General features: G+C 35.2%; 1 protein-coding gene across 8 annotated transcripts in view; it reads right to left on the bottom strand.

Annotated features, from left to right (window-relative positions):
- PUM2 (pumilio RNA binding family member 2) overlaps window positions 1-13,254 on the bottom strand; it is a 92,158-nt gene that overhangs the window by 59,174 nt on the left and 19,730 nt on the right. For 4 of the 8 annotated variants that reach the window (XM_029232808.1, XM_029232812.1, XM_029232807.1 and 1 more), the window contains exons 2-4: window positions 11,824-11,892; window positions 3,839-3,947; window positions 384-571 (exon numbers count right to left, since the gene is read on the bottom strand). In XM_029232808.1, coding sequence (XP_029088641.1) covers window positions 384-571; window positions 3,839-3,947; window positions 11,824-11,874 — 348 coding nt within the window. In that variant the 5' untranslated portion in view covers window positions 11,875-11,892. Of the gene's footprint in view, window positions 1-383; window positions 572-3,838; window positions 3,948-10,778; window positions 11,618-11,823; window positions 11,893-13,254 lie in introns of those variants that run through there. The other 4 variants (XM_029232806.1, XM_029232809.1, XM_029232805.1 and 1 more) reach the window with 3 other exon arrangements.

Genomic DNA, 13,254 nt, shown 5'->3' with positions numbered 1-13,254 from the left:
TAACAGAAGGGCTAAGGCAACCTTAACTATAGCGGTGCTGGAAAAGCAGTAACACCACAAATGAGATAAAAATTCTACTTAATGCATAGATGATTTTGTTTTTTTATTTTCATATCAAGTACTACCATGAATATGCAATTTTAATCTTACAAATTTTGTTTTTTAATTAATATGGGTTTTTTTGGTAACATGGTTAAGATTAGAAATATTCCCAGTGGTTCTACCACTTCATGTATTTCAAGTGGCCAAGACAAGAAAACAAGAGCACCAATAGCTATGAAGTTTCCTTTAGTTCTAGGAAGGGCCAGAAAAAGAAACTGGCTTAAAGACAACCAAATAACCATCAAGCAATTTAAAAACCTTTCTTTACTCAAAATACTTACAAAAGTTCCCTTCCTAAATCGAGAATCCAATTTATCAGCAGGAGAAGAACTTAATACATATTCTACCATGCTCACACCAAGGCCTCCACTTTCTGATCGCGGAGACAATATTGCATTTACTTCACTGTTTCCATGAAAACCCTGTCCAGATCTTCTCTGTACCATAATAGGCTGGGACATTGAATGGTCTGTTTGGAAGAAAGAACACAATTACAAATTTGTACTTTTAAGCTAACAAAATGTATTTACATGAATTTATATACTAAAGTAAGAAAAATCAGCATATTGTTTTATTTTGAATATTACTGTAATCTTTATAAAAAGATCTTCAGTCTGTTGAGACTCACTGGCCTGGGCACATTTCTTGAGAATACAGATTAAGAAAGCCATTTGCTAAAAAGCAGGTAAAAGCCTATGTGAAGAACAGTCAAACCCAAAGGTCAATGGAGACAGAAACTAATTTGACATCTCCACTGCCTGTAAGCATCTTATTAAAAAGTTCTAAACAATTCAAAACAAAAAACTTTAGAGATAAGACCTGAAATAAAAGTAACTTCTAAACTGGCAGAGGCACTCCTCAAGCTCACAGTTACGTACTGGACAGATTCAGAACACACGGCTGTACTGCTATAAGCACAAATGACTAAGTTTAGAAAAACCAGTAATATCACAAAATTTTCTATTCTTTTTTTTTTTTTTTTTTTCAGTACGCGGGCTTCTCACTGCTGTGGCCTCTCCCGTTGCGGAGCACAGGCTCCGGACGTGCAGGCCCAACGGCCATGGCTCCCGGGCCCAGCCGCAGAGGATCCTCCCGGACCGGGGCATGAACCCATGTCCCCTGCATTGGCAGGCGGACTCCCAAGCACTGCGCCACCAGGGAAGCCCAGAATTTTCTATTCTTGGTGTAAAAAATTAAGTATCACTTAAGATTTTTTAAAAAACACCTTCTAGTCTAAAAGTTTTCCATTTATTTTTTTTTAAAAAAATTCATCCATATGGTACGAATACATTTTCTACATATTTTTGTGACAAAAAGAAAAAGCAATACTTAAGATCTGAAAGCAAAGAAGATACAAACATAATAAAACATTTGAGGAAGAGTCACACAGATTTGCAGAAAAAATTTTTAAAAAGGAACCAATAAGCCACTATTTATATCTTGCTCATATGTGAACACGTACCATACTAAATATCAGGCATCATCCTTAAAGGGCTGAACTATCATAGAGGTATACTCACTCATCATTTTATTAACTGCAGTAATTTTAAAATGACTAGTACTTTTGTTAAACCATATTAAAACACTTCCATGTCAGTACCTTTATCCATGAGAGATTAGTCATTATATTTTTCATTCAGTCATGCACAGTTTAAATGTTGATTTACTGTCTCTCCTATGCTGGGCACTGTGCTATGTATGGGGAATCCAAGAACAAACAGTCCCTGACTTCAAAAGAGATTATAGTTGTAACAAGAGGCAATCATAAGAGAGTAAAAGCACTTCAATAAAAATAATCCAGGATACTATAGGGAACAGAAAGAAAGGGCATCTATCAATTCTTCCCAGTCTTAAGAGTGAATCCCAAAGGAAGTGATATGAAGAGTAGAGAACAAAAAACAGGTGAAAATGGGGGGTGGAAAGAGCATCTCGGTTTGAACATCCTGGTTTCTCTAAGGCCTAAAAGTGCAGGAGAACACAACGAAATTAACAATTACAAGTAACTCAGTTCAGCTGAGAAGGAAATATGTGTATGATAAAATCTCCTGTAGTCATGGAAAGAATCGTAGAATGAAAATTCTTTTAGGACAAGGAATGTGTTATTCGTATTTGTACATGCTTGGCATTCAATAAATGTTTGTTCAGTAAACAAAACAATCCATTCATTTCTATTTTTCTCATTTCTCCTGGTAAAGACTAATACTTATCTTCAAAATTTTATCCGTACAAGTAAAAAAGTTAAGTTGGAAGAGGGAGTGGTACAAGGAATTAACTAAAATTATAAACTTGACGCTAAAAAGATACATCAGGAATATATAAACAGTTGCTTAAATGTTTTATTGCTGGTACTAGTTGTCCTCCAAATATAACATACCAAAGATATTTCCCTATCATCCATCTTGAAAATATCTCTCATTACCATGTTGTGCTCAAGATGTTTTGCTTTGGAATGCTTTAAAAATTTTTGGTTCTGGTAAATAGAGCAATTAATCATTCAACTTTCAAAATAAAGCAAACATGCCTATCAACCAAGTTTTCAAGCACATTATTTTAGCAAAGAAAGTGCCTTTTGTGGGAAAAATGTATCCTAGTCCTTATGAGTGCAATCTATATAGGTTAATACAAATCCAGAAAAAAAAATTCCTTGAGGATGGGGATCATACATCTCATTTATCTTTGTATTCTCCAAACCTGGCATATTATATTACATATTGTTTGAAACCAAAGAAAATTCCTAGTATTTTAGTCTAATTTAGTAGTTAGCAAAGTTTTCAATCTTTTTCAGTTTTGACTACAAAACAGTATTAATCACTAAAATTGTCCAGCTTTTCCTAACTTAAAAAAAATTATTTTACCCTTAAAAACAAAATTTAAGACTATATAGGACTTAAAAATCTTTTTAATAATTTGGAGAATAAAAAAGTACCTGGTAAAAAAAAAAAAAAAAAGTACCTGGTAATTTACACCCAAAATATAAGGTTAAGTTGATAATTATCATCCAGAAATTTGTTTTTATATTACTTTGATCATTTTCTATAGCTTTAGTAAGCTGCATTAAACTTAGTTACAAAGAGAAAACTTATTTGTAAAATACATGTTCAAAGTTCCACGTGTATATCTCAAATTTTACTAGTCAGAAACATTTAAAAATATAATCAGTACTATTTTAAGAATATAACTATGCTCTTTAATTTACCAATAAATACTGTCACCCCTTGTGAGTTATACTCCTTACACCCCAGTTCCTTTTCCCTTAAGAGTTTCTTGGACCTATGTCTCTCTTCACTACTTGCGGATATCAAAAACATTCAAAGTCTGCTCCCTTTCTGGGAATTCTACCTTACTAAGGGGGTTTACTTCCTTTGTGGGTGTGGCTGATGTTTAATAAAGCTTGACTGAGCTGCAATTAAATAAATCAGTCACTGTCCATTAATACAATTCAAGCTTAAAAATTCCTATGGTTAATGTGTCCTCTATTTTAACTGAAATTCAGAATTTTATAATCAGTTTAACCTCAAATAAAACTTAATAAAATCTTATTGTGACAAACATTCCTAATCAATAAGTGGACTGTTAGATATGAATTACTTTACATAAGAAAATGTGCATTATAAGGATATATGAAATCCTCACAGATATTGCAAAGTTTCTCCAAATACTGTCTGGGGGGCAGGGTTAAAAGAAAATTCAAGTATGCAACAAATTCAGAACTCTCACACATACACCAATAACTTACGAGAAGTTCCCCATGCAGTCTCTCTCCATTCATCATCTCCAAGAAATATGCCTTTTTGTCCATCTTTTGTTGAATCATCAGGTTCCCAAAATTTTTTGGTAGGCAAAAGCTATATGGAATGGAAAAAAATATTGTATTTAAATTTTATTCTAATTACAAAGAGCTAAAACATAGAGGAAAGTAAACTTACCACCAATAGGCACAAGTTAGTTTTCAATGCTAATGAAAATTCAGATGACCTATTTCTTAATTTGTCCAGTTAACAATCACTCCCCACTTGTGCTTAGATACTGGCTCTAATAATTCTAGACCTGAAAAGTCGACTTCAGACTTTTCTACATTTTTCAAATCGTTTTACTGTCATGTGATATTTTTTATAATTTTTTTCAAAAGACTCACTAAATTTCTTAATACAGTAATACAATAAAAATATCTAAACAAATGATTAAAATTTTTCCTTTACTTCCAAGTATTGCCCTTGGATCACCTCCTATCCTACAGCTTCAATGATAGAAAATTTTCATTCTTACTTCACAATGCAATGGAGGTGAACTTCACAATTCTTCCTAGGTCCTCAATACTAACAATCTATTGATCCCAAATCAGGAAGCTATGGGATGGCAGAAGAGACACATAGAAAAGACCCTTAAATACTTTTTGAGGTAACAATGTCAAAGCCCTGTGCCCTATCCTATACTGTTAACATACACAAGCATATAAAAATTGTGTTGATATAAGCATTCAATGATAATTCAAAATGTACATTTGGCCAATTCCTAATGAGACTTTAACGTTCATCCAAGTCTCCCCTCTCTACCTTTCCTGACACTCAGAGAAGGCAAACTGAGGATATGTTTGTTTGAAAAGTACAGACTGGTTTCTAAAACATGCATTTGACATTTAAATAAGCATTTGTAAGGCACCCATCCCTCTCAGCCCATAATTAGGTCCTCATAATCAAACCTGTATATACTTCTATTACTACACTTATCACACTAAATTACCTGTGTTTGCCTCCTTAAGGGCCTGGTGACCTTATCTTCAGAGAGCTCACAAATATAAACCAACCATAATAAAATGAACTTAGGTGAAACCTGAATTGGGTCTGAGAGATAAGACTGTATGTGTGTTGGGGGTTTAAAGTGTGAATGTAAGGTGGGGAGGACACAAGAAATTATGAACAGAGGCACAACTTGAGAAAATGCAGTTTGTAGAATAGGGTGTGAGATGGAGGAACAGATGTGGAAGCTGATGTTGTTAAAGCTATCTAGGCAGACTATGAGGAACCTCAAAGACACGCTAAAGAAATATCAATAGTATATTACAGTGAAGCAACAGGGCTCAAGAGAGGATGGCAGAAGAGTGACACTGTGTTTCAGAAAACAATTCAAGTTGTAAGTTCTAAGAATAATGGATATTCTAGACTAGAGGCAAAGAAATCGTTAAGGAGAATTACAACAAAGCCAAGACGACAAGAACTGAAACAACTGGCAGAAAGAACTGAGAAAATAAAATGGATTTCAGAAACATTCAGGAGAGTCAACAGAATATGAATAAAAATAAGGGGAGGTCTGGGACTCCCCTGGTGGTCCAGCAGCTACAGCTCCAAGATCCCAATGCAAGGGGCCTAGGTTCAATCCCTGGTCAGGGAACTAGATCCCACATGCCGCAACTAAGAGTGTGCATGCTGCAACTAAAAAGTCCCGCACACAGCAACGAAGATCCTGCATGCTGCAACTAAGACCCGACACAGCCAAATAAACAAACAAATAAATATTTTTTTAAAATAAGGGGAGGTTGATAAAAAGAATAAAAGTTTAAAATGTGGGTAATGAGGTAAATGATACTACTGACCAAAACAGAAAAAAAAAAACAGGATAAGCAGCTTTAGAGGGAGGAGGGAAAATTCAATTTGGGCATATATCCCGAGGATCTTTTGCTAAACTAAATACTGTTAATTTTACTGCTATTTTAAGAAAGAAAACTTTTTGCATGTTAGGATCTTCCTGAGCTGCAAATGATTTGTATTATAGACATTTTATTTACTTATTTTTATTATTTTCAAAGATTTTATTTACTTATTTTGGCCACGCTGCATGGCTTGAGGGATCCTAGTTCCATGACCAGGGATCTAACTTGTGCCCCTGCAGTGGAAGGGCGGAGCCTTAACCACTGGACCACCAGGTAATTCCCTAAAGTATAGACATTTAAAACAATAATCTGCTCTAATAAAGATCTCGGTAAAATACAACCTCTGTTGCTGCGATTTTTAAAAATCTCACTATAAAAGTTTCATGAAAATATTCAAACAAAATGTAAATCTGATAATACAGTACTAAAACACTGCACTTGATATATTTAAATAATTGAACATTTATTCATAGTAAAACCCAAGTTAATCCCTTTGAAGTACTGTATAAATAAGCCATTTCAGGCAGAAGGAAATGGCTTCTAAGCAAATAATGCTTTTATCCCATACTTCATAAAGAAAAATGTTTTAACAGCAAAATAAGGATAACAAATAAGAAATCAGAAATGAAGTTATAACAACTTAGTAGAAGCATTTATTACAGACACAGAAGCGGCTGAAACAAACTAATCTTCTGAGGTAAAAGAAATAATAGAATCTTCTTGAGGGGCCTATTCCAGTCTTTTGGGATAAGATTCCATGCAGTACAGTAGTAGTTCATAGATCACTGCTTTGACACCCAAACTGTAAAACTGGGGGCGGGGGGGAGTCTATGTCAAGCACTTACCCAGTGTGCTTACTTTCTGCCAGGCACTGGGCTATGAATGTCTCTTCATTTTGCAAACATTTATAAGTTATCACGGACCGGCAAACAATTTAGTAGTTAATAAAATTAACACTTTTCCTAACAAAGGCCCTTATCACCATTCTAGAAACAGCTGTGACAGTATAGACACTGATTTCAAATATTTTTAGAGAAACTACTGGCTTGTGACCAAGAATTAAGTTAAAATGGACTAAATATAGGGGGAGGCAACAATTCAGGATATCCAGGATAGAACAGTTAAAAAAAAAAAAAGAAAAGATTAAGTGGTACAAAGGTTGGAATAGCAATAAAAGTGTTTTGCCCCTGGAGACTCTTTTACTATAGTAGAAATGGGAGAGCACAAAAACAAGGGCTAAGAGATCTTGAAGATCTGTAAAACATATTATCCAATACTGTTTCAAATTAGTTCCCTAATTCACAAAAGCTCTAAACCAAGGTCAAGCAACTCAGTATTTCTTGTCAACCTACTCCTCCATCATTCCAACTCAGAAATGATTGGGTGGACATACAAATTCATCCCTCCACTATCCACCAGTTTATTAGTTCTTCCTTCAAGAAGCACGTATGGCTTGCCCTTTTCCATCTCCAAAGAAATCAGTCAACACGATAGTATACTACCGCAAAATAAATAATTATTAAAATTCCTGCTAGAATTTATACTATGAGGTGCATTTACACTTCAGATTTTTCTAATACAAATTGTTATGTAAGGGCTTCCCTGGTAGTGCAGTGGTTGAGAGTCCGCCTGCCGGTGCAGGGGACACGGGTTCGTGCCCCGGTCCGGGAAGATCCCACATGCCGCGGAGCGGCTAGGCCCGTGAGCCGTAGCCGCTGGGCCTGTGCGTCCGGAGCCTGTGCTCCGCAACGGGAGAGGCCACAGCAGTGAGAGGCCCACGTACCACAAAAAAAAAAAAAAAAATTGTTATGTAAAATCACCAAGTCAACCAAATTAATATAATCCTAAGAATTAAAAGAACTTGAAGGCTCTATGTCTACATTATAGTGTTCATATAACATCCAAACTGGGACACTTCTGAGAAAGGGAGTGCTATTAACAATTATGCCACGAAAACACGTATCTGGACAGTCTGGGCAAATTAGGATGTAAGGTGACTCTATTTACAATGGAAGTTCATAAAAGATAGGCAGGCATAGATGCTAATAACCAAGTGTGTAGAACAACAGCCACAAGAGAACTCCAGAATGGTGCTTTTCCAGACTTTAATCTTTTCCGTTGATGAAAGATATCAATACTTAATGTTTTCAAATCATACTACTTCCCCAAATCTTCTACATTCCCAATATCCCTTAATATCAGCAGCAAATATTATTAGATGTCATCACTTCCAATGGGAAGCAGTACTGCAAACAGTCAAGGCACTCAAGAGTTCAAACTGCTGTTCAAGCACTGTTACTTGGTATTGGGCCAGTTAAATAACTGTTCTGAGCCTCAGTTTCTTCATCTGTAAAATAAGGATAATAATAAAGCTACTGTTATAGAGTTTTCTATGAGGCAATAATGAAATAATGTAAGTAAACTACTTAGAACAGCATCTAGCAGGTGGCAAACATACACATTACGTATCTTCACTACGAAAAGTATGAATCCTTTAAGATTCTAAAACATGAGTAACATGCTGGCCAGCAACATTTAATTGGCTGATTATTTTAAATGATTATAAGAGTATTCATTACAAAAATCTTGTCTATAGCTGTTTGCCTTCTTTTTAAATTTGAGTATCCTGGGGGATCATGAAACTACACTACTTACATCAATAAAAAAGTTGCCTAATAAAGTCACATTTTGCGTAAGGAAAGAGAATCAGAAGTTAAATAAACTATCCAAGATTACATGTAAGATTACATATACAGCTAGTAAGTGGCAGCATTAGGAGCTGAAACCATAACTGTTTAATTCTAAAGCCCATTTTCTTTACACTTAACTACCACAGAAGATGGTTCTTTCCAATCATAGTCTAACTCATCAATATTTCTAAAAATATTCAGTTATTAGGCCACGACTAGCCATAATGAAAAAAATAAAACAGTTCAAGATGTTATCAGGATATTCAGACTATATAATGTGGGAATTCATTAGAGTGGATAAAGTTTATGATAGAATGTCTAAGATAGGGATTTATAGACATTGGCGATAATCAGCTATTTAAAACAGCTGATTTCCATTCCAGTTATCCCTAACAGCTCAGATCAGAGCTAGAGCATTTTGGGAGGTATATGTGATTCATACAAAAGGCTATTCTTATTACTACCTTCAAAGAAGTCAGTCTTTCTCACTAGTGATATAGCACTAGTGATAGATCACTAGTGCTATATCACTAGTGATAGATCTGAGAGAAATACATAGCACTAATGATAGATCTGAGAGAAAACAGAAGTCTCCTTACTCTTCTCTCCAGTACATTTTCCACTTCACCATGCTACCTGGGATCTTAGTACATAAATTTTCTCTAATGTTTTCTTTAAATATTACTGTGTCAGAAAAGAAAGGAGGGAGCTTTATCATACTAAGCTATGAAAATACTCCCCCAAAACACATTAACTCAGTGATTTAAAGTTAAATTCTGGGTTCCCTAAAGAATTTCAGGCAGGAGCCTCTTTTTCCATACACACACACACAAAGTTCCTGTTTAATTTTTATATATAAAAATAAAGGTATGTGTCTCTGCAGTATAGTTTTAAAACACCATACTAATGAAGCTGAGTTCAACCGCCTATGGGTTAGCTTTGTTCTTTTTAAGCCATGTGACATAACACAAACTGTTAGGCCTTTTGACAAAAATGTGCTATGGAAAAAATTGGAAAGGATGAGTTTATGAATGGATGAATACAAATCTGTTCCTACTCTGGATGAACAACTAGAAGAAACCGCCCTTCTGATGATGAGTCAGTGAAAGCTATCATGATCTACATAACCCAGTACATTTGAAAATAACCCTGTATGTAATGCAGTGCTTTGTACATTATAGATTTACAGCAACTTAAGACATAATAAGTAAAGCTTTATTTTTAAAGAAAAAGTCAAGATAGGGCAATATATTAGAAAAGGATGTCGCATTAAAAAAAATAAACGAGCAATTTTAGAAAACTCAAGAGCCAGAAACTCAAGGCTGCTTTTAGGTTATTAAAATGAATGAATTCTGGGATAAAACAAAAAACCTCACCTGTCAGGAAAGGAGGAGAAGACTGGTGAGAGAGAGACAGGCAAAGAAGGAAATCCCAGAAGGTTCCCTGCTGCCTGCGAGATGAGGAAAGATAGAAAGGCTTGTGGGAGAGAGAACCCAGAGACAGAAACCTCAATAGGTTTCTTAGCTATCTCTTAGAGGTAACAGAATTAGTTGGTAAACTGTTAAGAAAAAAATTTAATTAGTGAATAACAGCTTATTTAAAAATACATTTTTAATAGATGAAGGTCACAGAAGCACTGACCTGCTGCTTCCTGCCAAAAAACCAGACAGCCTAACCCTAGCCATTTTTACTCTGCATATCTGACATTCCCATTAAGAAAAGCCTAGATTTAAGCTTAGATCATTTAACATGCTATTAAAACCAGCCTCTCTTCTCCAAAAACCTCAAATACCCCTCCCTCCACCCCCCAAATACCTAAACTCTCTCAACTACTGTTTCTGGTCATGACATTTTTTTTTTAAACTGCCAACATGTCTTTGGGTTTATCAAATACTACTTAAAAAGGGAGGAAAAAAAAGAGCCAATTTGTAAATACATACACAGTGTAGATCTGCAAAGTAAAGTGTCGTGGGGTCTAAACAGAATCAAGGTAAGGGTGTGACTTTATCTGGTCTTTAAGAAAATCAAGTTCAAGTTTGTCACAGACTAGGCTGAAGCACTGTTCAAACCTGCTTTTAAGATATGTTATTCTGCTTTCTAAAGACCAAAGAAAACAAGTAACAGGGAAAAAAAACAAAAGCCCTTTTCAACTGCTTCTTTTTATTCACCCATAGTGTAAATAATGCCTAAGCCGCCACTGCACCGCAGTGAAGCTACAAGGTTTTTTAACTAAAAAATTATTCCCTCTCTCAAATTTTCTTAGGGCCCAGAGTTTTACCTTAAGCGCTGGACTAACAAGTTTACTTTGGCAATACTCATGCTTAAGCACCTTAACTCACCCTTAAATCAGTCCTCTGAAAATGACAAACTCTTTGGAAAACGCTGTTCTGAAGAAGGGGAGGGTTAGCTAGCTGCAGGGTGCCCTCTTGTGGCCCAGAAGAGTGACTGGACTCTTTTTCTGCATCTGAAGAGCACAGCATTGGATGGAGTGAGTCTCATGAAGGTCTACCAAAGTAAAATAATCTCCAGGAGCAAGCGGTTAATTACACATCTTAGGTCTGTTCACGGTTATTTTCTATTATCAAAGTCCACACTATGTTAGTACTACAGAACATGACAAAACAAAATGTGACCGCAAGGTTTTCATAATCAATTAAAGTTTTCTAAATATTCATTAGGTATATGGAAAACTAAGTAGTTTTGATGTCTTAAATTATGTAATGGTGAGGTTAAATGGGGTGCCCCAATGAAAATCATAGATTAACAGGACTGATAAAAGCCAAAATCTTAGAGTGCCCACTGTGCCCTAGTCATTCAAAGCTAACAATCTACAGAGGAGACTAATATAAAACAAATAAACTGTAACCAGTAATATAATAAAAGTATGTACAAAGATCCATGAGAAGTCAGATGAAGAAGTAATTAATTTTACTGCAGATATCAATGGGACAATAAAGAGTCTTTTTCAGTAGAGTCCTGCAGAGGATTAGAAGTTTATTAAGCAAACAATGAACAAGGAGAAATTTTTGTAAGAAAGAACAGTGAACAATTAAGTGTGGCTAAAGCAAACATAGCATACATATATAAAACAGCAGGACAAAGATCAAGGAAGGCTCTTTTCTGATCAAAGTAATTATGGTCCATTACCAAAATAGAAGACATTATTAGGTCAATCAAATCAACTAGACACAAATAACCTCACTAAAATTACTGCTAAAAGTTAAAAAAAAAAAGCTGAAAATCCCACAACCACAGATTTTAAAAGCCCACATCATTTGGAAGATACAACCACTATTTTCAAGGAGACTTATGGTTAAAAAACAAGTCTCAATGGCTCAAATAATCAAAGTGAGGTATACATTCTTAGTATTCGTAAATATTTACCTCTCCCATTCCCCGAGATTCTAATGCAAGAGCTTGAAAATCATGATTCATTTCATCCACAGATCAAACCTGTTAAATAACAAAAAGAAACATTAGTAGAAAGAAAAATTTGAAAAACAGACTGCATCAACTATTTTTATATTACACTGCTGCTATTACTGATGTTACAGCATGAGCTGAGATGGACAAGAATCCATTTCTCTATAAAGACAGGTTTTCCTAAATAGAGCACCATAGCAATCTACACTAAAATTTGTGGGAAACCTGGGGTCAACGGTTCCTGGATTATTCTGTGTGCCAAAAGAAACCCCTACTAGTTTCCTGCGCAAAAGAAAAGAAGTGAGCTGACGTGCTAAAATACAGTTACCTTTTTTTTTTTTTTTTTTTGGCCATGCTGCGCCGCATGCGGGATCTTAGTTCCCGGACTAGGGATTGGATGCCTGCCCCCTGCCGTGGAAGCGTGGAGTCTTAACCACTGGACCTCCAGGGAACTCCCCAATTATCTTCTTTTAAAAAAAAAAGTTGTAATTCCTATTACAAAATTATTACTTCTTTAAGATTTCTCAAAATTTCTCAGAATTTCATTATTTGTGGATCTTATAACAATGATAAAAAAATTTTTTTAAGTGGTGATCCAGTTCTCCTCAAAGCAACATATAATCTGCTGTGAGAGTAATTATAATATTCAGAGGTTTCCTTAAGAATAATTCCTTTCCCTACAATAATCAAAACAGCATGGAAATGGCACAAACACATACATCAATGGAACAGAAGAGAGCCCAGAAATAAACCCATGCACTTACGGTCGATTAATCTATAAAACAAAGGAGGCAAGAGTATACATGGAAAGAAGACAGTCTCTTCAGCAAGTGGTGCTGGGAAAACTGGACAGCTACATGTATTATAAAACAATGAGATTAGAACATTATCTCATACCATATTAAAAAAAAAGCTCAAAATGTATTAAAGACCTAAATGTAAGACTTGAAATCATAAAACTCTTGGAAGAGAACTTCTGACATAAATCGCAGCAATATTTTTTGGATCTGTCTCCTAAGACAAAGTAAAAGCAAAAATAAACAAACGGGACCTAATTAAACTTAAAAGCTTTTGCATAGCAAAAGAAATCATCAATAAACTGAAAAGACAACCAACAGAATGGGAGAAAATAACTGCAAATGATATGACTAACAAGGGGTTAATATCCAAAATAAACAGCCAATACGACGCAATTAAAAAAAAAAAAACCCACCCCCAGCCAAAAAAAACACACACCCCAATCAAAAAATGGGCAGAAGACCAGAATAGACATTTTTCCAGAGAAGAAATACAGATGTCTAACAGGCACATGAAAAGATGCTCAACATCACTAATTATTAGAAAAATGCAAATCAAAACAACAGAGATATCACCTCACAACTGTCAGAATGG

The sequence above is a fragment of the Monodon monoceros genome, unplaced genomic scaffold, assembly GCF_005190385.1.
Source record: "Monodon monoceros isolate NGI ecotype Baffin Bay Population unplaced genomic scaffold, NGI_Narwhal_1 Super_Scaffold_19, whole genome shotgun sequence".
Classification (NCBI taxonomy): domain Eukaryota; kingdom Metazoa; phylum Chordata; class Mammalia; order Artiodactyla; family Monodontidae; genus Monodon; species Monodon monoceros.
Note: the sequence above shows the minus strand (reverse complement) of the source record. Positions and strands in the feature narration are given on the sequence as shown.